The sequence below is a fragment of the Sebastes umbrosus genome, chromosome 8 (assembly GCF_015220745.1).
Source record: "Sebastes umbrosus isolate fSebUmb1 chromosome 8, fSebUmb1.pri, whole genome shotgun sequence".
Classification (NCBI taxonomy): Eukaryota; Metazoa; Chordata; class Actinopteri; order Perciformes; family Sebastidae; genus Sebastes; species Sebastes umbrosus.
This window is the reverse complement of record NC_051276.1, coordinates 26,867,515-26,892,950: the sequence shown is the minus strand read 5'-3', so window position 1 is coordinate 26,892,950 and position 25,436 is coordinate 26,867,515. Positions and strand designations below refer to the sequence as shown.

The window sequence follows — 25,436 nt, the reverse complement described above, 5'->3', positions numbered from 1 at the left end:
AGAAGCCATAAAAGCAGCTAACTTAGGCAAAACTGTTTATAATTTCTATTCAAAAGAAAGCACACACTAAAGAAATGCCCCAACAAAAATATGTCAGTTCACGTTGGTCCTCTCAGCACATGTAGTCCTGTGTGGTCTTCTGTGTGGTGCCCTACCATATGTGTCTGTCTTGTCTTATGTATACTGACCAGTAAGGTGTTCCCACAAAGGAGTTGGCAGGTGAGGCAATGGAGGCAGAGCCAAAGTCGGCCAGTTTGACCTGACCCAGCTCAGTCAGCAGGATGTTACCAGCTTTCACATCTCTGGATGGGGAGAGGGGAGTGAAGAGAGTGAGCATATATACTGTACTCTATGCATGGCAGCTGAGAGAAACCACATCAGTTCCAAGGATCTATTATGCATTATGCTTTTCCCTTAATCTTGACAAACTGCTCACTGGTTTGGTGTATTTATAGATATGAGTTCACTTTAATGGGTTTTCTGTCACTTTTCAAATTCTGCAATGAGACCTATAATGACACAGAACAGTAAAAATGATTCATATGGCACCATTGTTGGATGCTAATCATATTTGTCTGCCATAAAAGATAGATATTGTGGACACCAGTGAGACAGGAGGGCTGTTACCTCCTCACAGTGATGTAGAATGATGCAACCTAAGTACAGAGATATGGTTTTACGGCTTAATTAGCAAACGCTGCAATAAAGGGAGAGCATGAGCGTCTCTCATCTCATCTTAACTGTCTTATCATGTATTTGCTGAAGTCACTGTATGTTCCTGCTGGGAAATGTTTGGAGTTCGAAAGTAAACTCACCTGTGAATCATATTATGGGAATGTAGGTAAGCCAGTCCTAGCAAGGCACCATGGGTAATGGCAGCAATTTCCATCTCTTGCAGTGGTTTCTTATGAACTTTGGGAGAAATTAGTAGAGTGGAAATGAGTAGGAGCCCTCTAAAGACGTCACTTATATAATAATGAACTGTAACAGTTCTGCACAAAGGCCTTCATAACAATAAAGCTAAAGTGCAGACCTCATGCATGATCAGAGTCTGGCGTCCAAAACATCACAATTTTAGTAATAATAAAAACGATACCAATCTGTCCTGCTGATATAGCAGTGAGAAAGTACACCCTTGACATCTACCATATGGGTAGCATGTAAACAGTTGAGATATGGGCTCCTAAGCTGGCTCCATGTGGACGGTTGCAGTAACAGAGAGATTACGTGCCAAGGCAAAAGGTCACTGCAGAACTAGGACTGAGACATTTCATAAAGTCCCAAAAACAGGCCAGGGCCAACTGTCATGACGGTGCATCTACGTCAATGACGGGTACACACATAGGTGCTTAAAATAGCACATTAGGTTCAGGTCAGAAATGCTTAGAGGGTGGACAGTTAAAGCTGCAGTTGGTAACTTTGAGCAAATATGATAAAAAGTTATTTTTATAAAATGGTCACTATATCCTGACAGTAGTGCATGTGACAGATAATCTGTGAAAAAAAAAAAATGTTTCTCTGTGTCCTCCTGTGCTCCTAATGGAAAGGAAAACAACCAAACATCCGGCCAGTGAGCGGTGCTTTGTTTTGGTTCAAAGGTTTTCAACATGGTGGCCGGAGCGCAAACTTGCTCATTTTACAGCTTAACAGCACACCACAAGATGTTTCTGAAAACATTTGAGGCGAGAAATAGGGATTACAGTAACAGAATATTGATTCATATTTGATCAGCGCTGCCTAGTTTGACCGTTTGATCGGAGTTCAAGAGCTTTGCGAGCAGTGATTGACAGCTGCCCAGAGACTGCTTGGCTCCAGCTCGGCTCTGATTGGTTGTTTTTGTGCGGGCCTGGCGGAAATTTGCAAATGCCATTAGGAGCACTAAGAGGAAGCAGAGGGACATTTTTTTTTCTCAGATTATCTTTCTCATGCACTAATGTGACTTTTTATTATATTTGCTCAAAGTTAGCTAATGCAGCTTTAAAGAGAAAACTGAAAAATGTTCTTTGGTCTTTAGAAAAAGTAGTTAGATTATAGTCTTCCATCTGTATAAATCTTTTGATTTGTAAAATCACAAATCAGACCACATAACTATGCTAAATTCAGGTACGAGAGAGTAGACATTTACATTGTATTATCTTGCTCCAAAAACATTTATGGAGTACTTTGTTCTGTTTTTTTTTTGTTTTTTTAGTAAGGTTCACATGACTAAATGATGACAAATAGCCACAAGAAACAACCACAGAACATGAGGTTTTATGGGTTTTAAGAGGTAAATGCAGCCTCTTATAGCAGGCAGTTCCTCATGTCTAGAAAGTCTAGCAAAACCTCATGAACTAAGGTCATAGAGATAAACACCCTGATACATACAATAAAAAACTGTTTTATGATTGCAAAAGTATAAACATGAGCGCACATTAAACATTAATAAATACACTTACCCTCTAGTAAATCTGATGCGGAGCCCAGGCAGTACTCCATCACCAGCTGAAACACAATACAGTTACAGCTGAATAACTGATCATTCACATGGTGTGCGCTCCATCATTAAAGGGGACATATTATGCTCATTTTCAGGTTCTTACTTGTATTTGGGGTTTCTACTAGATCATGTTTACATGTTTTAATGTTAAAAAAAAACAATTTTTTTCTCATACTGTCTGTCTGAATATACCTGTATCCGCCCTCTGTCTGAAGCGCTCCGTTTTAGCGCCTGTCTCTTTCAGCCCCCCTCCTGAAAAAGCCCAGTCTGCTCTGATTGGTTTGTGAGAATAATATGGTGCACCTTTGCAAAGGTAGTTGTCAAGCTGTGGGTGATATATTCTAATGAGTCTGCATGTGACATGGAAAGGGGAGCCAAAATCTGAATGGCTTGTTGAATCACATGTTTTCTGATCTAGACAGCTCACAAAAAACCTGACTGGGTTGTCTTATTTCACAGTTTGTGGGTTGGTAGACACTCCAGATACCAAAATGTATGTGCACAAGCACTGAAAAAGTGAGTTTTTCGTGATACGTCCCTTTTAAATATCCTAAATACAAAGCTTCAGATCACGTTTATGAATACTTGTGAGATAGTTCTCTACTGCAAACTGATCACGTTGTGATGTCTGCAACAGAGGTGGTACTGATTACAACATATGCAGATAAACAGTAGCAGGCAGTGAGAAAACATAGTCAGTAGAGGACGGGAAGAAAAAGATAAACAAACAATGTTGCAAGACTGAACCAAAGAGGGGAACTAGGACGAAGGGAGACGGATCCACTAACCCAGGCAGTGTTGTCTTTCAAGTAGCAGCCTTTGTACTCAATTGTGTTTGGGTGTCGCAGCTGTCCCAAAAACTTGACCTCCTTAATGATGTCCTGCCACTTCTGCCAAGAACAAAATCAGACACACAGATGGTTACACACTACAGGTACAATCGCAGTAAGTGGGCATTGCTGTGATTGCAGTGGCGCAGCTGGCCTCAGTGTTGTAACCACTTGAACAGGTATTATGGACTTTATACATCTGTTACCATTGTGTATATAGACAGAGAGAAAAGTTTTTCAATAGCGCTACACCATGATAAATGATAAACAGAGTAATAAAATGCAAAAATTGAAAGCTAGCTCTCTGCTTACCAGAAGAGTTATTATAGCAACCGAAAGCCTCAGCTAGTTAGGAACATTCTCACAATGTCATGCAAGAGGCCTAACATAAAACCATCACTCAAAGGTTTATAAAAAGAAGAAAGTTTACGAAACCACAGAGATGTGGCCTCGAGTTCAGCTGAAGCGTAAGCTGTGATCACATAGGACGCCTTCTGAAATACGCCTGTGCCTAAACTTTCAGTGGTTTGCTTGAGGGAGGCACATGTTTTGTTCCAAACTTTGCATCTGGTGGTGAGTAATTATTTTTAATTATTTTCACATTCTTTTTTGTTCCTTTAGGGTTGCTAGCCATCACAAATGAGAAATCTCACAGTCTCACAAGCTAGTGTCAAGCTTTGGGTGAATATCATTAGAGAATGACTTTTTGCATTTTGAGCTATTTCTCTCGCTGTTACTGGATTTGTGCCGTTATCTGACTGTGGGCTGAACACATGTCCACTTGACCTTGAGATATGTTTCAACCACCAAATTGTGGAGATGCCTTTACAGTGGCAGTGTGGTTTTGAAGGCAAAGTTTGACATGTCTATTTTCTCCTGTGTGTGTGATAGTCTTTCTTACTTCGGTAGTCTGCTTGCCATTATAGGACATCTTTTTGATGGCCACCACCTCGTTGGAGTAAGAGTTACGTGCCTGGAGAAGAAAGCAGAGAGATTAAATTTGAAGTCTAAAATCTTGCAGACAACTCTCACAAACACACATACAGCAATCCTCTCACAAGACATCACAGTGTCCATAACACTTTATAAAAAGAGTATGGCATAAATAAATTAGTAACTGACACACATTGATGGAACACACTGGTTATTTAATTGTCACATGTGACATGACTTTAGAACGATTCATATTGCTAAGAAATGTTAAATCTTTATACCTAGTTTCACACATTCTTACAAAATCATCACATGTAGTATTGTATTATGTACTAACAGCAGGGAAAATATTATCCAAATTGAAAAGGAATGCATTTTCATTGGACAGTAACTCCGTAACACTTTACTTTAACCTTCCTATTTAGCATTTATAAGCACTATATAAACATTTGAGAATATTACCATTCATTATCGGTTTATACACCAGCCTCCACTTATGGGTGCCCACAAATACATTAATAAACACTTAAATCGGTTTACAACTACATCATAGTGTGTTAAAAAGATATGTTCACAGTACGAGCTACAAATGAGACAAAACGGCCAAGCATGACCAGCGACATTGTCGCCGTTGAAGTGTTGCTCAAATGCTCGTTGATGTAGTTATGTCATTAAATGGCACTGGGAACTGGCTAACGGTATTTTTTCTAGATGAAACGGAACAGGGTGAAGCAAAAACATTTGATTGGCTGACGCTTCACAGCGTCATTGGAGCACTGAAAAAAGTTGAAATCAGTTCAACTTTATTTGTAGCACGTAACGCCCATCACGCAGTGACTAGTGTCTGGCATCAGTTTGTAGCTTCATGTCACCGGCTTCCATTGAAAATGGAACTTGTAGCCTGTTGCTGTCTTGCTCGTAGTGTGAACATAGCATTTATTAAATGTTTCTATACTTATGAATACTAAATAGCGAGTTGAAGTAACGTGTTACCAACTCATGTAATGTCTTAGAGTCTTAAGGGTGATCCAGATGTGAGCCGGATAAATTCAGTGCATGCAAAACATCATAATGCCTGCACAAAGCAATACATCTACAACAGAGCGATACGGCAGCAACAGATTCTCTCATTTGAATTTAAACACATTTCCGCCTGATCAAAGCACTCAACAACGTGATTAGGGCAAGCCTGCAGGTAAGTGATATGAGGTTGTTCTGTAGCTCCTGTTAGTGTTTGAGTTTGAGCACATCCACATGCCCATGCTAAACCCGTGGTGTTAACCTCAAAGGCATTTGGCCTTAGGAACAGCTACGCTGCAGCTCAGCCTAAGCCCTTATCTCTGCTTCATCCCACTTACAAATGAATGGGAATTTTATGTTGAGATTCAAATGGAATTACAGTAACAGCAGGCAACAGAGTATTCCCATTTCATTTTTTTTTTTTTTCAGATTCATTTGATCCCTATGATTGCCTGTCAGTTCATGCATAATAGCTGTTCCCTCTGGTGTAATGTATAGATAGATTGCTATAGAGAAGAGAGAAAAAAAATCATGTAACCCTGAAATATTGAAATACAGTCAGGCTAATTGTCATTGCAAGAAGAGAGGGAGTGCATCAATAATTACAAGAGGCTAATTCATTCAACATACACTTTAGTGTTGTGTGTGCGTACTGGGCCTGCATACCCAGCAGGGGGAATTCCCCTTGTTCTCTTCTATAATGGAGTTCCTCCTTAATCTTAACATGCATACAATATGGATGTACGTACAATTACATATATTTCTTTGACTATGCATGCATACAGTAATAACCAAGAGAATATGCACGCATTTACAAAAGGAAACACTGTGCCACTGTATATTACCTTTCCTCTTCTATCATGCACTTAACCTGCTGCAGCTATCTTTTACAATACTAGTTCTGCAGACATTTACTTCTTAAATGTTAGACAATACAACTAGATAGCAGTATTGTAAAGCACAGCTTATTGTTATTGTTTTGTCATCATAATGTGATATTTGCTACATGTATCCTCCTGAATATGTTAGCAGATCAGTCGTTTTAGAATCTAAACATTGAAGAAAATGTGTATTTTTTAGACTACTTTCACTACAGCTGCTCTGGCTAACAGCTAAAGCTAGCAGTGTACCAGTTGTAATGCAGACAGCATAAGTGTGTCAGTGAGCACATCAGGGCCGGATTTAGACACACAGGCCTGTTAGCCAGACGGACATGGGCACCAGGGTTACTGGTGATGTATTGGGGCTGTGTGTGTGTGTGTGTGTGTGTGTGTGTGTATATGTGTGTGTAAATGACATGGGATAGAAGAGGATGGTAAAGCCCTGCCAGCGAAGAAAATCCTGCCCCACTATCGACAGCTTCTGTTTTTCTATACCAAGAAAACAGCTGTCTTAGGAGGGAGGGAGGAGGCTTATCGCCCCCAGCCCTGCATCTGGAGGAGAGGAGAGGAGAGGAGCTGACGAAGAAAGGAGAGGAGAGGAGAGGAGAGGAGAGGAGGAGAGGAGAGGAGAAGAGAGAGATGCGGTATGCTTTCAACCCCTCCTCCTCCAAGCAGCTTTAGAATCAAAGGCTTGATGAGTAATTAGTGATGATGAGATTAATAAGAAAGGCTATAGAGAAAGTGCTGAGAGGGAATCAGTCTCTACTTAATTGCATTCAAAGAGCTGTAATGTAGCAGGCTACACTTACAACATGTGTACGTATCAATGAATCGATAAGGGGTGAGTTGCTCATAAATAAATCAAAGCGATACTCGTGTATTAATAATCGCCACATAGTAAAGGGCTACGAGTGCCTTGCTTAATGGTGGTATTAAGTATCTTAAATGGTCCAGCACTTCATTCACATGCTGTCTTTCTTAAAAGGGATAGTTCGGGTGTTTTGAAGTAGGGTTGTAGGAGTTACTTATCTACAGTCAGTGTATTACCTACAGTAGATGACGGTCAGCACGCCCCCAGCTTGGAGAAACAGACAGGAGTTACCGCACAGAGCCAAAGCAATGTACCGCTGTGGACGTGGCCGGTAGAAACATTTATTTTAGCCACCTAAAAGAAAGGCCCGCCTAAACAAATAAATAGCAGTTTAAATGTACGCTATATTTAGAATATTTTCGCCGGTTTACCTTGCTGTGAGACAGCTATACAGTCTATGTTTATGATGGGGAACTGATGCCGACATCTATGTTCTTGCCAAAGCCACCAGACTCCATTAAAAAAAAACTGTGATTTTAATTAGTTTGTGCTATTGTGTGGCTTTGGTTAATTTGGATTCACCAAAGTCACACTATAACACAAACAAACTAACCAATCAAGACAACGGTAGACCAGCAACCCTTGTGTTCTGCGAAGTAAAATTACAGTTTTTTTCCAATGGAGTCTGGTGGCTTTGAAGAGAGCATAGATGGATACAACGGCTTCAGTTCCCTGTTGGAAAGGGCTGTCTGATGGCAAGGTAAAACAGTGAAAATATTCTAAATATAGCGTACACCTTAAACTTTCTTTTATGTGGCTAAAATACTAATATTTTGCTGCCGGTCCTGTCCACAGCAGTACATTGCTTTGGTTCTGTGTGGTAACTCCTCTCTGTTTCTCTTAGCTGGGGGGGTACTGACCACCCCACTTCAAAACACCCAAACTATCCCTTTAACTATGTACTTCAAGCTAAATTGACAGAATTCCACCTCTACATCTTTGTTATTTTACTCCCACAAGCACATAACTTTCAAAACATTTCAATGCCTTCAAGGTCCGGTCATATTCAATTGATAAACTTTGAGACAAAACTGTCTGAACAGACTTGCAATGCCGTCTAATGGTGTTGAATATGACTGAGTGAGACTCAAAACAAAAAGATATGGTCGATACAGAAAAATAAATACAATATCCTTTATGGAGCGGTTAAATTCCAGTCTAGATGAAGTCCTTTAATCCGGGTTCAAAACTCTCTCAAGAACCTTCATGGCTTGTGAAAGTACACAAAACCTGAATTGGTACTTACAAAGTAGACGGCCCCAAAGCTGCCATGTCCGATCTCGTGCAGGTCACAGAAGACATCTTCGGGGTCATCTTTGAAGAAGAGGTCAGCCAGCTCGGGGTCCTTCGGTACTCCTTTCCGTGTGGATGACGGCATTATGGGTTGGACATGAGCTAGGCGCCGGGGACGACGCTCACATACACACTAGTGCTGCTGCTGCCGCCACCAGATGTCCACGACGGGCCCGGCATTGGCCAGCTAGACCTGGGAAACAGAAAGGACAAGATTGTGACATTTGTTTCCTTCAGGCTAAGCAGATTCTCTTCACTTTAACACTAAGCTGTTGCCAGAAAACATATCACGTCCTGTGTGGAAGAGAATTTTTACCTGACCCGAGTAAGTTAGTATTAAAACTTATAAACAGCGTGCAGAGTGAATTACTATTTATATAATCAGTGTTATATTAATTGTTAATAGAGTGCTACAGGAATGAGTCCTAAAACCCGAAAATGAGTTAGCATTTTAGCACTTCCGTTTCCCTCGTCTGGAAGTCAATGGGTTTTTAGTTAGATGGCTGAAAAAAGGTCTGTGGTTAACACAAGCTGAAGAGATTTTAATGTTTAGTTCTACTATATAAAATACATCATTTAATATCCCTCTCGTGAATTTTGAAGCTTTTATGTGTCTTAAAAAAGGTGGTTGCTAACAAGTGGCTACACAAGACTACTAAACGACATCACGTCCGCCTTTACGGCTTTGTTGTGTATACTCGTGCTCAAGCGACCGTGGTGTAGTTCGTTTATAGCCTAACGTTAACTTTTTACTTCTGGTGATTGCATTTACACTTCAAAAATTGTAAAAGTGGTGTTCATTTGTGGAAATTAACATGTAAGCATCATAAACGTTTGTTTGCCACATAGCTTATTTTCTGCAATAATCAAAAAACCCAATGTAAAAATCCCATTGGCTTTTTGTCAAGGGAACACAGGGTGATGCTAACTTTCTAGTTGGCATACAAAAATACGTCATCCCTGGAGCACTCTATATGTAGTTAATGTTAAGTACACAAGATGATACCTGGGAACATCCAGACACTGTTTGATCTAATGTTACTTCACAGCCCCTTCGAAGAATATCCACATTCATGTGTATGTGTGCCTTTCTATTTGTGTGTTTACATTTGTGCGTCTCATGGACAGCTGATAAGACAAGAAAAAAGGCAGTCATATGATGACGGCTAGCTGTCTAGTCCTGCTGCTCATCCAAGTCACAGTCACGCTTGCTCACGTAAATATGTGCGCACACACACACACAACACCCTTGACAGCTGAAGCTGAGTCACTGATGCATCATTTTCCACACATGCACACGGTGTAACAGTTGCCCGTGTGCGTGCAGACACACACACTAATGCTAAATGTTTTGTATCACAAGGCTGCAGCCAGGCCGTCAAGCGTGTACGCATCCTGGACACCCTGCTCCAGTTAGCTTCGCTGCACATGCATCACATACACATGCACAGAGTCGCACGCTATATCTCCCTTTCTCTCTCTTTTTCCATCTACCATGAAATCTCTGTGCACATTGGCCAGATGCAGCAAGCAAATCTGGCTCCAAAGGCCAGCCCCACACAGAGCGAGCTGACATACAGGCAGAGGCAGCAAGACACACAGGCACACAGGCCAAGACACTAAGCATCAGCATCATCCTAATCCTCTGCTCTTAAAGGGATCTAAGCCATCACACCCACTCCAAAAATATCAGTCTTAAAAGGCAAAGTCCTGTGCCCTCTGTTCCATGGCACCAGATGTATAACGATGGCAGCCTCAAAGCTTTGGGGGGATTATTTTAGGTATGGGATTCTAAGGCTGAACTACTGAGAAACATGAATTATGGCCCGAGTAAAAAATTGCTCCCCCAATCTAAATGTGATGGTTATATTTTGATATCTGCACATCGCATTATGTTTGGTAAAATCCAACCAATTACATGTTCCCAGTGTTTTGTTTTGTTTTAAATAAACTTTACCAAGGAGTTGTAAAGTACGCGGTGTGGACAATAGCCAAGTGTGGTCTTATCAGAGGCAAAGTCTCTCCCCTTCCGGTGGACCACCATGGGACCTTATTTTGGAAAAAATGCGAGATGAGAGATGTAGATCACTGAGCGGTTTCACACAAAAATAAGTGATGCTACGACAAACTTGCAAAATTATCTTTTAAATTGACAAACATCATATGTGTTGAAGGCCTACATCAAGACATGCTGGTTATTTGTTACCCTGTGAAGTTGAGGGGAAGACATGGGTGATCATTTAACTTATAGCTTTGGAAAATACTGATTCCAAAATCTTTGTGATGGCAGTGAGGGGGTGATGAGCATCAAGGTTGTGACTATATAATCAGGGATTTATTTCTTTTCATATCAGCTATCCCTACAGCATGTGAGAGCAGTGTGTTGGCCAAGTAAACGTCAACAAGAACACACATGCTGGGTCTTGTAACCTTAAGGTCTCCTGAGGCATCATGTCAACCTGCTTCCAACTACAAAGATGCTATAACATAACATCTCAGCATAGGGAATGGAAGTCGGCTGTACTGTAGCTTGACTAAAGTCAATTTCATGGCTTTGATTTCTCTCTAAGAACATGCTTAGAAACCACCAACCCGGTTGCCATATAAACAACAGGCATGGTTTCAGTTTACCCGCTTACATAATGTGAAAGATCACATATACAGGCTTACATGCTTATTGCCTTAAGGCATCTCCTGGTCACCTAGGCGTTTTTGAGAAGCATTACGCCTTCAGCTGAGACCTCCACGCCTGTGATAGAGGTGTGACGAATGATAAATGAACTGTAGAGTACAGCATATCAATGTAACAGTATGCATACAACCTGTAGGTTGCAGGTATGTGTATATACGATTCATTAGGGCTGGGATGATACACCTATCTCCCGATTCAATACTGCCTCGATACTTGGGTGCCGACTTGATATGTATTACGATTTATTGCGATTTGTTAACTTTTTCAACACTTGATCATGGGAAAAAGTTGAATCATACACTTACATACACTGGTATCTGATCAATGGACTTTTTTTTAGCACTGAAAGTTTGTTTGTTTACATAGTACCTATCCAATTATTATTGGCCTTGCAAGAACACCATGGGGTGTCTCTATTTGTATGTGTGTGGATATTTATGCCTACGTCTTTGAGTATTTTGTGTGCTTGTGTGTGTATTTCACTGTGTGTTCTCTATCTGTTTACCTACAATTTGAACTTGTGTGTGACCGCGTGTGTTTAGTGAATCTGTGTATGTGTCTGTGTGTCTCCCGGTTGCATCAGCGCTGTCTGTCTCTCATCTCTCCAGATAGCTACCTGTACTGAAATAAAGTCTGACACAACCCCCATCTCAACCCTCTCCCACGCACACACATCTTGTGCTAATACAAAATGAGACAAGAGGGAAAAGGTTAGAAAATAATAGAGAAAAATAATAAAAATGTAGAAAGATGGTTTCGACAGACACACAGATAGATACTGAGAGTAAGTTTTTACCCCATGTGAAGGAGCTTTGAAAACAGATCTAAACCACAATGATGGAAGGAGTCAGCAGATGAGTAAAAGACAGATAAAAATGGAGCAAATGAACACTGATGTCATGTGATTACTCTGGAGGCTCTGCACACCTCCCTCTCACCCTCTTTTTCACTCTTCCTCCTCCTCCTCCTCTTCCTCTTCTAAGATGTGTGAAGTGATGCAACGTGGCAACAACAGGTTGTAACACGGGGGGCTTGGTAAAGCTGTCACTAGTCCGGCAAAGCTTGGTGTTTGGACCGTTCGCTGTGTGTGTGTGTGTGTGAGTGTGCGTGAGTGTGTGTGTGTGTGTGGTTACTGGGGATCTATGAATGGTATTGTGCTGAGAGAGAGCTGATTAGGCAAATGGCTTAGACAGATTTAACGCTTGCTGTGTGTGACTGTGTGAGTGTGAATTCTTTACTACATGTGCACTACTACACACGACTGCATGACACTGTACTTATGTGTAGGTGTGCATTAGTGTGCCTTGCATGCACGCACTGCTGTTTGAGTGAGTAAATGAGATGACATGTGTGTGGGTTACTGTGGGGGTGGGTAATGGTGCTAAAAGATTTGCTATACACAATAAACTATATATCATAAAAACTAAATTATATGTAAAAGAGATTATACGGTTTATGATAATCTGGCCTGGATCACACGCACACACACACGCACACACACACACACACACACACACACACACACACACACACACACACACATCTGAATTCAGCATTTTGTGAAGGGCAATACAAAGAAATGCAATCTAAATGGACACATGATCTATTATTCGATTTTTCCGATAGTTGTATCTGAACATGAACACATGCTGTGGGCCAACGTTCAACATGCATACACAAGAAACACACAAACAAACAAATAAACAAATCCTGTACACCCTCCCACCCCCAGGGCCCCTGTTGGTACGGTTATGACTAATTGATGTACCAACATGTTGTTGCAGGACTAAGTCCATCAGGCTGGTGGATATGGCTCTATATATGTGCTGCCACAGACATATTTAAATGGGCCATCCCATTGTCTACACTTGGCCAATTATATGCAAGAATATTAAATATACACCATAAAAAATGTTGCAGAAATGTAAAGTCAGTCACCAGTATGGATTTTGTTTGATTATTTTCATTGTCGATTAATCTGACGATTATTTTCTTGATTAATCGATCAGTTGTTTGGTCTATAAATGTCAGAAAATGGTGAAAAATGTTGATCAGTGTTTCCCAAAGCCCAAGATGACGTCCTCAAATGTCTTGTTTCATCTACAACTCAAAGATATTCAGTTCGTTGTAATAGAGGAGTAAAGAAACTAGAAAATCTGAGAATTTTGACTTTTAAAAAAAAAAATTACTCTAACAGATTAATCAATTATCAAAATAGTTGGCGATTAATTCAATGGTTGACAAATAATTGATTAATCGATTCATCATTGCATCTCTAAAATGTAGACAGAAGACAGACATCGCTTCAGACAGAGCCACAGTCTGATAGTGAGCTGAAAAACATTTAGTTTTGGAGAACAAAAGTGAAACTGTCCACAACATTTTTGAACTGAATCCATGTCAACCACGACTTCTAAGTCCTGCAAAAACATTTGTCCAAGTCAATTCTTGGACACAACTTGTTAAAATAATCAACGGTTGTGATTCCTGTACAATTTTAGCATTGAAAAACAATCCTATGCTTTTCTTTTAAATTAATTTAAGGTGCAGTAAAATACTGAGAGGATTTAGACCGAGATTCTTGCAAATAATGCAGGGATGGTTGAATTTGCATTAATTCCTGCAAATGCAAGATCACAGGAATTAACAGGTCTGACACATACAAGACAGAAAAGAGGATAATATCAAATGACATTATTGTATATGTGGACAATATGAATGCATGAAGACATCCCTTCACTGATTGAGATGTGTAAGATTGAGTTTGATAGAAAACAACTTTACAGACACACCAAGTTTCCTCTGTGTGGATTCATCTAATTCTCCCTCCTATCTTATCCTACATGAGTTCCTTCAGTCTGGCTTCTTCTATAACACTTTCGCACTCTTTGATCATTTTGTATTAAAAAGAAAAGCTTTGACAAGGAAGAAAATGTGATTTTCTTATCAGTCTCCTGGGTTTGCCGGTATCTAAACTCTTGTGAGAGTGCAAGTGAAGAGCATTCTTCTGAATTTGTATCTGCACGAAAAAATATATTTGCTCCATTACACCAGTGAGAGCACACGAGTGTCCATATGTGTGTGTCAGTTCATAAGTGTGCGTGTGTATAGCCAGGGGGGGTTTAGCGGCTTACTGGCCCCCCTACTGGCTTTAGGCAGGAACAGGAATTAGGCAGACTGTGGGAATTCTTACTGGGATTAAAATCACCAGCTCTAATCAGAAACGGAAAAAAAAAGAACTGGTAAATCCGCTAAATTGTGCGTTGAGACATAGTGTGAGGGCAGTATGGGTGTAAGAGAGAAAGAAGAAGAATTACGTAATGATTCAGTTCTCGTCTCATCATGACATTATAGAGAGCAGCTTTGGAGTTGTGTGTGTTTGTGTGTGAAGGTGCACATGTATGTATGAGTGAGCAAGAAAGCCTGGATCATACACACACAGAAAAAAATAAAAATCACTGTACTTCAATAATCCTGTCTAATAAAAACCTAAAGACTGCCAGAAGATAGCAAGAGCTTTACATCTCAACAGAGTGCACGGTCCCTGGGGAGTACTGCATGCGTGTGTGTGACGTGTACCTGCGTGTGTGTGCATGCCTCCTGCATGACATTAAATGGGTCAACCTCGTTATGAATAATATAGAAGCCTATTTAAATGCACAATGCCGGGTCGCATGGTGATGACAAGCCAATTTAAAGGACCAAATGTGATACGGTTGTTTCTTATCAATGGAAAATCTGAAGTGGCTGTTCCTCCCGCGAGTCAATGCACATTGTGTGGATGCATGGATAGGGAATAGGTATCCATGTATGCATACTAAGGCAGTCATAGTTAACAGGATAATGCAGATTCCTTTAAACGCCACTAATTTCTTTAATGCATTAACGCAACTTGCAATTTTTAGGTAGTAACAGGTTCAGTTTTACAGCTAGAGTGAAGATACTTGCATCATATGAAACTAAAAAAACTTAAGGAATCCATTGGTACCAACCATGTCATACTAGCTTCAAACCCAAATTGCTCCCCTCTACCACACCTGATCCCCACAGGCTCTTTTCCCACTCAGGGTGTGAGTCAGCAGCAAGACTTGCCCACAGCACAGAATGTACACACGCTCGCCTGACTTCCTGCTGAATCCAATGATTGGTGTTGGCTCAGTGTGCGATGAGGACAAGTTGACAGAAGGATTTACATTATTACCCAATTCACAAAAGACTCCAAACCACAGACAAACCTCCGGCTTCCTTCAATCACTACAGCTTAAAGATGCATGAGCAAGACAACTTTCTATGAAATATTTAAGCAAAACATTTCAAAACTAAATAAAGCAAAAACAGAAAAGTGGTTTTCAAAAAAAAAATCTGCATTCCAAGGCTACCATTGTCCCCCACATTCAACTTCATATAATATTTAATTTCTAGTCATTGAACAAACACGATGACTGTCTTTACCTGGCTTAAAGAAATTAAGAGTTTGCAGCTACAAATTGCAAATGTAGAGTCTAACATGAACAATCAAACACGTACAACTGGTCCGGGCTAGCAGGCTTTCCGTTTAAAGTATCCAACAATGTGTTTTTCCGCATGCTGCCAACAAGCAACCTCAAATAGTTATGTTGCAGCAATCCCCACACACAGGAATTCACATGTGCATGCATGCACCCACACACACAGGCAACTTGAGATGGTACAGTATAGGCCAAAGAAACTTTGCCTCCTTCCAGACTCAGCTTTAATACAGTGTGACAGAGGGTTGGTTAGCTGTTATGTACATCAGAGAGCCGGCAGGGCAGCGAGCTTTCATTACGAGGCGAACAAGACCCAGTTTACAGTCGGCTGATGCCTGTGCTGGCATGAAGAGGAAGGGGATTTTGACACACACATACACACAAATGCCTTTACCGTACAAAGAGTGAAACCGGATGAATTGCTGAACTCAATGAGACAAGCGTGAGTTAGTCTGTTGGATGCTTGCAACAATCTGCTTACGAGATAAATCACCTGTATAGCATGTCAGACAGTTTGCTTAGGTAATTTATTTGCATGCTGGAAGTTGCAATAAGATTAAAGACACTGGTTAAAAAAAAACATAATGTGAGGAACAGAACAGGAAGGAAGGAACAGATGTGACATTGCATGATGAGGTGGCCTGATATAGAAAAATAACAGACCAGACAGAGAGAGATGTGTATAACCTACCTGTAGGAAATGTATGAAGGGTGTTTCAGACCAGCCTCTGTCTCCCTCTCTTTCCTTCTCTTTAGTTTAAGTCCAGAGTTGACTTCTTGCCGACTTTCCTCATGACTGGATTAATACTGCACCTGAGGTAAGAGAGAGGAAAAAACAAAAGAGGCATTAGATAGTTGTATAAAGAGTACATTTAAGTTAAATACATTAGAAAACTGTGGCTGTCATAATGTGACTTGAACTTATATGATAAGTGGATAAAAGAACAATAATCAGCAAGTATTTTGATAATCAATTATGCATTATTTACAATTTTCTGACATTTTATACACAAATCAATTCTTAGGGTGCTTTCACAAGCCAACATTTAGTCCGCTTTGATGGAACTCTGGTGCGGTTTGTTTGGGCAGTTGTGAACGCAGTAATCGTATTCTGGTGCAAACCGAAATAACCGTGAACGCTTGTAAGAGGTGGTCTCGGACCGTTTCCAAGCGAACCAAAACGCAGGCTGCCTGTGCGGGCATTTGATGAGATGGACACAGGTAAACGACAGGTTGACATAAGTGGGAGAGGACTGACCTGGACTTCTGCAGAAAACATACAGAATATGCTAAATAAAGTCCACAAAAATAATGACGTTTACAAAGTCATTCGAGGTAAACTGGAGGAGAAGGGATTTGTGCGCAGTCGATCAGTGTGAAAAACTTCGACAGCATCAAAGTCTGAAATTCCCAGCATAGAAGTGGTATCTCTTGAGATGAAAATTATAAATTTGCTCCTTTATACACGCACCTCGGCAAATGTATTTTTTATATTTGGTTGATTTGTGCGCTGTGAAAACGAACCAGACTGAATCAAACCAAAATTATCAATTTCACATCTGATTCAGACTAGCTAAATGGACTATGGCATGTGAAAGCGCCCTTAGATTAATTGAGAAACTAATAAAATATAAAAAAATCATCATGAAAATCATCATTAGTTGCAGCCCTAAATGTGACTATTATTCGTCACCCTCTAGTGCAACTTCTGCGAATATCGAAATGCCAAAATAAAGTTTGTTCTTCCTTCTTTTTTGTCTCTTCTAATTGCCTTTTTACTGAAATATTATCAAACACAAGACCATTACTGAAAAGACTAGCATCAGCTACAAGAATCTGCACTGCAATTAATACAATTTATATCATGTGCCACCGGGTCATTTTATAAGATTTTTGCAGGATTGCTTTAAAGCACAATAAGTTGCTGCTTTACAGTGCAAACTGAGGAAAAGCTTTAAAATTTCCTTACAATAGCAGATGGTGGAATGACTCAACAGCCAATGAAAATCTCTTTAATGACTGTCAGTTATTATCCTCTCAACAACTCCAGGATACACAGCAATGATCCTTTCTTTTATCAGCTTCGGAAAGACAACAGTACAACCTCCACAACAGAAAGTTTAGAGGCATGAAGTTTCAAATCTTAGAAATATTACCACTAACAGTATCACTAATATAAGGTTGTCAACTATCTCAGGTGGTAATAATACATTGTACATGGCACTGATGTCTTAAAATGCTGCAAGTATCACTTTATTTAGTACAGGATAGTGAGGTCCGCTTCATGTTAACTGATTTACCACACCTGCTTGTCCATATTCAGGGTCATAGCAGAGAGCATAATGTCTATCCCAGAATGCATTGGGCAGACGGTACCTCAAACTAAATGTCTTGGCATTTTATACAAGGAAAGCGCCTCCTGTTTACAGCCGCACGTATCCTCTTTCTTCCTCTTTCAAATACTCGAGTTCAAGGACGCTACGCAGAGCGCCGTGGACAAATACAAGCATTCACACGCACACACACACCCACAAGCAAGAACAAATTCAATATTTTGCTTTCTCCCACACATACACACAGTATACCCACATACACATCAAAAAATGTGAGCGAGTTGTTCTGACAGCAGAGCGCTGTGAGCTACTGGACTGTGTGTCGTTTTGACAAGCAGGTGGGGCAGCATCCACAACAACCACAGCCCTCATTTACAAGACCAGCACACAATAAAACCAACTGTTGTCCACAAGCAGCCAGACAAACAGGAAATGCAGTAGATCCATTGTTCAGTCCATAAATGACCCTGTGACCTTTGCTTTGTGACACTTAATTCCTGATTGGAATCAAACTGGAATGACTCATTTCTTCTTCTCCTCAATTTTTTCACCCTCCCCTCTTGTCTTATTGGTTTCACCCCTCCAACCTCCTCCTCTTTCTTTTTGATCATGCCGAGCGGCAGATTGGGTGCTCAGAGGAGCTGCATTCAATAATAAAAGAAGGAGAGAGGATGGAGGGATGAGAGAAGAAGGATAAAAATGTATTGTGCCCCTTCTGAGTGTCCCTGAATGATTTATAACACAAACTGACGCTTGCATGAGCCTCTGGGGAAGTTGTTGCTGCACTTCTCCTCCTACTCCTCCTCGTCGCTCCCTCCACCCTGCTTGGCATTTGTGACCAACCAACAAGCGAGTGATATAGATAGATGGATAGAAAGAGTGAGGAAAAATTTAAGGGCAGGAGTGTGTCTTTTACTCGATTCCATCTTAAAGAGGCCTTTAACTGTATCTTATTTCAAAGATAAGATCTGAACACATACTACTTTTAGGGCTGCAACTAGCGATTCTTTTCATTCTCAATTAATCTGCCAATTATTTTCTTGATTAGTAGATTAGTTTTTTGTCAGTAAATAGTGAAAAAGGCCCAGCACAAGTTTCCAGAACGCATTGTGACATCCTCAAATGTCTTGTTTTGTCAGACAGTACAAACCCAAAGATATCGGGTTTAAAATTATATAATACAGAAAAAAGCAGCAAATCCTCATATTGGAGAAGGTGGGATCACAGAACGTTCTGCATTTTTGCTTGAAAAACAGCAATTAATTGGTTATAAAAATGACAAATCATGTAGAATAATCAAGATTAAAAAAGCGAAATCTGGATTTTGGTTGAATGTAATAAAAGAAAAGTCTCTTATATAGGCCAGGAATATATCCAAAACTACTCTATTTGGAGCAGTAACAACACATATTCTATGTACAGTACAGTAAAAAGGAAAACTGAGGAAAAATGTAAGCTTTTCCTCAGCTGAGCAGAAGAATTTACAGTAGCTAAACAACACTGTTTGTGGGATACATCTAGAAAAAATTGGAGCAAGATGGCGCCATGGACGGCTACCATGTCTCGAGCTCCTCCTCAATTTTGCTCTTGTTCTTGTTTTATTTTGTTTTGAAATTTTCCATCTGAAATACTGTCTTCAACAAAATTAAAAATTTTCAAATTTACATTACCTTTTTTATATTTACTTATGTTTATTTTTAAGCCCTATATTTTAACTGCACTATTTTATGCCTTAGATAATCATTTTGCTTTTACTTTTACTTGTGTGATTTGAAATGACAAATAAAGAACCTTGAAGGATAATTATTGCTAAACTGTTAATGACTAAGAAGTATCATGTTGGATTATCTACCGTATATATACAGTATATGCACATTTGCTGTGAGGGGACAAGAGCAGAGAGAAAGGCAGCATTGAATAAATAAAAAGGTGGTTACCTGGTGGCCTAGTGGTTGAAACATACAGTATACCATATACTGCCATTGCTATGTCAACTAAGTGTCCCTCGTGACCATGAATGTGTTGTGCTTGAGGAAAAGTCTGTGTACAAAGGTCAGGGGGCCAGTTTAGGTACAGCATGATAAAATCCATAAAACACATAGAAAAGGCGAGAGAAAAAAACTGAGAAAGAGGCACAGAGTAGGGCAGTCGCAATAACCACAATATTGACAAGCCAACCACAGGCGATGGCTAGCAACCGCCACAGCCGCTATGTTCACGTTTTTTCTTTTTTTAATTCTTTGCAATGGGAGTGCTGCATGAAAAAAACGTTATGCATCATTGCCCTTCTTTGTTCTATATTTAACAATAAACAAGTATTTCATTCGTTTTAAAACTGTCATCTTTGTCATTTAAAAAGCAACAATATACCTAATAATAGCCTAACAATAAAGCGTATTTATACAGAACTAAAATCGGGATAAATAAAGTAATTTTCCATAAAGAAAGTTGCAATCATTATCACCGCAGGGGAAATTCCTTCACCGCAACAGCTCTAGCACAGAGGATGTGATGATGATGATGATGATGAAGAGGGTGAGACAGACAAAGAGAAAAAGATGATCCGAAAGAGAGTGAAGGGAGTTAAAAAACAGCGATTATCCATTTGACAACTTCCTAATTTTCAGGCCTTGTTTTTACGTTAAGGATTTTTACGTTTTTTGGTAGGACTACATCAACTGCACAGTGATCACCATGTTGTTACAAACTAGATCCATTAATATCAATGGGATAAACAGCAAGCACACAAAGTTAAAGACAAAGCAAGTATTTGTGTGTGTTGTTCTGCTATCCTTGAGAGAGGCAGTTTCAGACCTTCAGAGTGAGGCCAGATTAGTGTAGCAAATTCTCACTTCTTCCAAGGGCTGTAAAGGGTTAAGGTCAGGCAATGTAGGCTCAATATAGTAAGATAAACAGCAAACCATCCCTGGTACAGTAGTACCACAGGCTTTCTGACTAAGTTTGTTGGTGCATTGGCTAATGAAAAAAATCTTGATATCCAACTCCTACTTTCCGTTCCTCCTGTTACATGACACATGCTGCGAAATGAATCATAAATCCTGAGTCACGAGCCGTCAATTTCCGAGGCACAACTTGGCTTGTTTTTCGAAAACAAAACCTTGTAATGCATTTCTGTTCTTGGGCAAAACAATCCAGTAGAACAGATTTCAGAGGGATTGGCCAAACAATGCATCAAGCTGGATGTGATATCGGGTATCAAACAGGGACTCAGGCCATGTTCAGGCCTCTTTTTGGTTTAGTTTTTTTCACATACAGACTTCCAAGATTTTATGAAATGCTAAGCAACGAACTGGCTGCTACAGGTATCCGTGATGACATTACTTCCTGGGCGACTACCTGGGAAATTCTGTGTAAATGGAGTGATTCCCCTTTGCCAGCAGCCGTCAAAGTATTGAGCAAGTCACTAAACAAGCAATTCTTTCAGAAAAACTGCTAGATTAAAAAGGTTGAAGTGAATATATTGTATGAATCTGAATTAATGCGTACACTGAAAGCACTACGAACAAACCGGTTAAAATACTTTGACTGTCTTTATTATGACTTTGAGCCCTGGTTTGCCTCAATCTAATCAATGATAATGAGACCCAATGTTCACAAATGTAACACTCAATGATTCCCAGAGTGCCTGATGATGACTGAGGTGGGCTTTTGATGAGTCATGCTGGAGGTAGGTGTACTTAAAAGCGCACGTCCCTTAGTGAAATGCTGCTTTAAATAAAGCTGAGACAACCAAATATGAGGCGATTTCCACAATACGCGAAAATTCTCCCTGGATGAAAATAAACTAATCCACTGAGATAGAAGGAAACTAAACATTATGTCCTGATTATCCTGCCAGGGTGGCATAGTGTGGATTTTTATAGCACTGACTCATTTTCACAGAGTGAGGAACACGCGCGCACACACACACACACACACACACACACACACACACACACACACACACACACACACTCTAAAGCAGGATTTGGAGACTTTGGGGCAGCTCTCATCGCAGGAGCTTAGTGACACTATTGAGACATGCATGCATACAAACAAACACACACATGTGCACACACACCAAAGACTGTTACCTTCTCAGATTAGCTTTAAAGCTAATGCCAACATAAATGTGGGTGTTGGTGAATTGAGGGACAAATACGAGACAAATAAGTGGCCTATCCGCCGACTTAAAACCCTGGGCCAACTCTAAATCTGTAGTTAATTTGAAGTGATTTCCTCTTGTTGCCTTGAAGCAAAAACAGCCCAAAACCGAACAGTGGCTACTCCACTTGTTTTGTTTAAAACTTGGCACCAATGACCTTTTACAGATCACTACATTTCCGTCTTGCTCGAGCACTCTGGGGATCACCAGAGATGAGCATGTGAGCCTTTCAATCCTGACTTTAAGTACGGGAGAGACAAAACAAATCAGTGTCCTTGGGGAAGACTTTTGAGCAGTGATCTTAGTAGGACAGTAGGACAATCTTACACACAGTCTGCGCATGCGTCTATATGCCGGCCCAGACTTTACCAGCATTTCAAAGCAGAAACCTTTTGGTCTAGTTGCAAGATGCTGCCAAAAAGATAGAACATTGTTCACATATTTAAATATTAATACATGTCTTGGCTACCACAACTGCCGTTAAAACAAATGTTGAGCAGTTAAATGCTACCATAAACCACACTTCCAACAATAATAAACATGCAAGGTGCAACAACCCTTTCCTCTACATATCAACTAAAGTAGATTAGCTCTCGATAGAGCCAAGCCAAATTATTCACACCAAGCAGAGGAGTGCAGCTCCTCTTTTGCCCTAAAGCTTTAGGTCAATATCAATCTTAATCTCCATATTGATGTAGAAAAGCCACTTGCAGTGATGCAGACTTACAAGATATTAGTGCAGAGCAGCGCATGCACAACCACAACACACGTGAGAAATATTTTCACACTGTTTTTCCCTCACACATGTCCATGTAGGATTCATGTGTAAAGTGGCAGCTATGCAATATTAAGCTAGCCTGGGGCATTTGTGAGGTAGAGGGCTGTGGGGGAAAGATAATCTCCCTCCATTATGGACTGTTGAACTGTGGTATGCTATGGCACAGTCACAGTATAAACCTTTAACACCATTATTTCGTTGGTTTTATCACTCATGCGTACACATGAAATCTTTTGGAGGAAATCACCATTTATGTAATTAGATCTGCCTACTGTTAAACTTGCTGAAATAATTTGTCAATTAATGAATTAGTTTATTAACAAAAACTTACTCAAACTATTTTGATAATCGATAAATAATTATATTTAAGAGCCTTTGTTTTTAGGTAAAACATCACAGGTTCCTGCCTCTCAAATGAGATTATTCTCAGTTTATTTTGGTCTTCTATGATAGTACACTTAATATCTTTGAGTTTAGGACTGTTGATCGGACAAAACAAGACATTTTAAGTAGGGCTCTCAATCGATTAAAATATTTAATAAAGCGATTAATTAGAAATTAATCACACATTTTTTTCTGTTCAAAATGTACCTTAAAAGGAGATTTGTCAAGTATTTAATACTCTTATCAACTTGAGTGGACAAATAAGCTTGCTTTATGCAAATGTATGCATATATGTATTATTGGAAATCAATTAACAACACAAAACAATGACAAATATTGTCCAGAAACCCTCACAGGTACTGCATTTAGCATCAAATAATATGCTCAAATCATAACATGGCAAACTGAAGCCCAACAGGCAACCACAGCTGTCAGTGTGTCAGTGAGCTGACTTGACTATGACTTGCCCCAAACTGCATGTGATTATCATAAAGTGGGCATGTCTGTAAAGGGGAGACTCTTGGGTACCCAGAGAACCCATTTTCATTCACATACTTTGAAGTCAGAGGTCAAGGGACCCCTTTGAAAATGGCCATGCAAGTTTTTCCTCGCTAAAATTTAGCACAAGTTTGGAGCGTTATTTAGCCTTAGCCTTCGCGACAAGTTAGTATGACATGGTGGGTACCAATGAATTTCTTAGGTTTTCAAGTTTCATATGATGCCAGTATCTTCACTCTAAAAGATCGAATAGCGGCCAGGCCTGTCAGATTTCTAAGAGGTTAATTAAAAATCACAAGTTGTGTTAATGCTTTAAGGAAATTTGTGGCGTTAAAACGAATTTGCGTTAACGTGTTATTATTGCGTTAACTTTGACAACCCTAATTTAAAGACTTCACCTTGGGCTCATTGAACTTGTGATGGGCATTTGGCGACATTTTAAAGACCAAACGATTAATTTATTGAGAAAATGATTGCTAGAATAATCAATTAATAAAAATAATCGTCAGTTGAAGCCCTTAATCTAGTGCCATGCTAGTGAAAAAAAAATTAAGTGAATTAAGTGATGGATTATTCCTTGCAATTTCCCCAAGCTGGAAAATGTAAATTTATGTTAATTTTTTTGTTAATAAATGAATGTCTAACACACTACTGACCAGTTCCTGTTGGGAGTCAGTATGTGTGCAGTTATGTGGCTATGTTTCACACAGTATATAATAACGTTGCCTCGCTCAAAATAAAGTCATTCTTTCAGATGGATGTAAATAGTAAATCTCATTGGCCTGAGGATCACTAATGGAGAGAAAACAGAGAAAGATCATTTCAGAAAGAATAATGAAAATCTCCCAGATAATCTAACATAAGGCATATGTTATAAGCAAGCTCCCACACATACACACAGCTTTGGTCACACACATTTTGCCACACAAAGACCATCCCTCATTCAGTGTGAAAGCTTTTTTTAGAGCGATCCCATGAATCCAGAGGGCTCGTTGTGTGTGTGTTCGTCCCTCCGGAGCGAAGCCTGGAGTTTTCTCTATTAAAGCCATTCATCCTCTCTGGCAACTATCAGTGCTAGCGCCTTTTCAGCTGAGCTTTTTTTTTCAACCTGGTCAATAGTGTGTGTGGTCTACTGTCTTGCTTTTTCAAAACCCACACAGTCTTTCACACAAAAATCAATCTCTGCACTGTCTTTTTCCAAACCCCTCCCCTTAAATAAATACAAACACACACACACACACACACACACACACATTGAATGAAACAACACACTAAGTGCAGTGTCACAGAGCGCCGTCACCAGGCTGTTAAATTATTCAACAGTCCCTTACAGACAATTTTGCACATCAGAGAAAGTGAGGGAGGAGGAGCAGGGGGTTGCTCATGGGGTACCACTAGCAGGTGTTGAGTGTTATAGGGATCAACAGGTTACACACACACACAGAACAGGAGAGCGAGCTGAAGAGCAGCACCTTTTGCTGTAGAGTGCTACAGGAATGAGTCCTAAAACCCGGAAATGAGTTAGCATTTTAGCACTTCCGGTTCCCTCGTCTGGAAGTCAATTGGTTTTTTGAATGGGTTTTTAGTTAGATGCATGAAATAAGGTCTGTGGTTAACACAAGCTTAAGAGATTTTAACGTTTTGTTCTACGACATAAGATACATCAATAAATATCCCACTCGTGAATTTTGAAGCCTTTATGTGGTTGCTAACAAGTGGTTAAATGAGACTACTAGACGTCATCACGCCGTCATGTCCGCCTTTACAGTAT

The 25,436-nt window shown here is 40.0% G+C and overlaps 1 protein-coding gene across 6 annotated transcripts in view; it reads right to left on the bottom strand.

Moving 5' to 3' along the window:
- Positions 1 to 25,436, bottom strand: part of taok3a (TAO kinase 3a) — a 78,612-nt gene that overhangs the window by 34,173 nt on the left and 19,003 nt on the right. For 4 of the 6 annotated variants that reach the window (XM_037777056.1, XM_037777052.1, XM_037777055.1 and 1 more), the window contains exons 2-8: positions 16,199 to 16,320; positions 8,261 to 8,500; positions 4,211 to 4,282; positions 3,268 to 3,369; positions 2,439 to 2,484; positions 816 to 912; positions 189 to 302 (exon numbers count right to left, since the gene is read on the bottom strand). In XM_037777056.1, coding sequence (XP_037632984.1) covers positions 189 to 302; positions 816 to 912; positions 2,439 to 2,484; positions 3,268 to 3,369; positions 4,211 to 4,282; positions 8,261 to 8,392 — 563 coding nt within the window. In that variant the 5' untranslated portion in view covers positions 8,393 to 8,500; positions 16,199 to 16,320. Of the gene's footprint in view, positions 1 to 188; positions 303 to 815; positions 913 to 2,438; positions 2,485 to 2,582; positions 2,629 to 2,671; positions 2,733 to 3,267; positions 3,370 to 4,210; positions 4,283 to 8,260; positions 8,501 to 16,198; positions 16,321 to 25,436 lie in introns of those variants that run through there. The other 2 variants (XM_037777057.1, XM_037777058.1) reach the window with 2 other exon arrangements.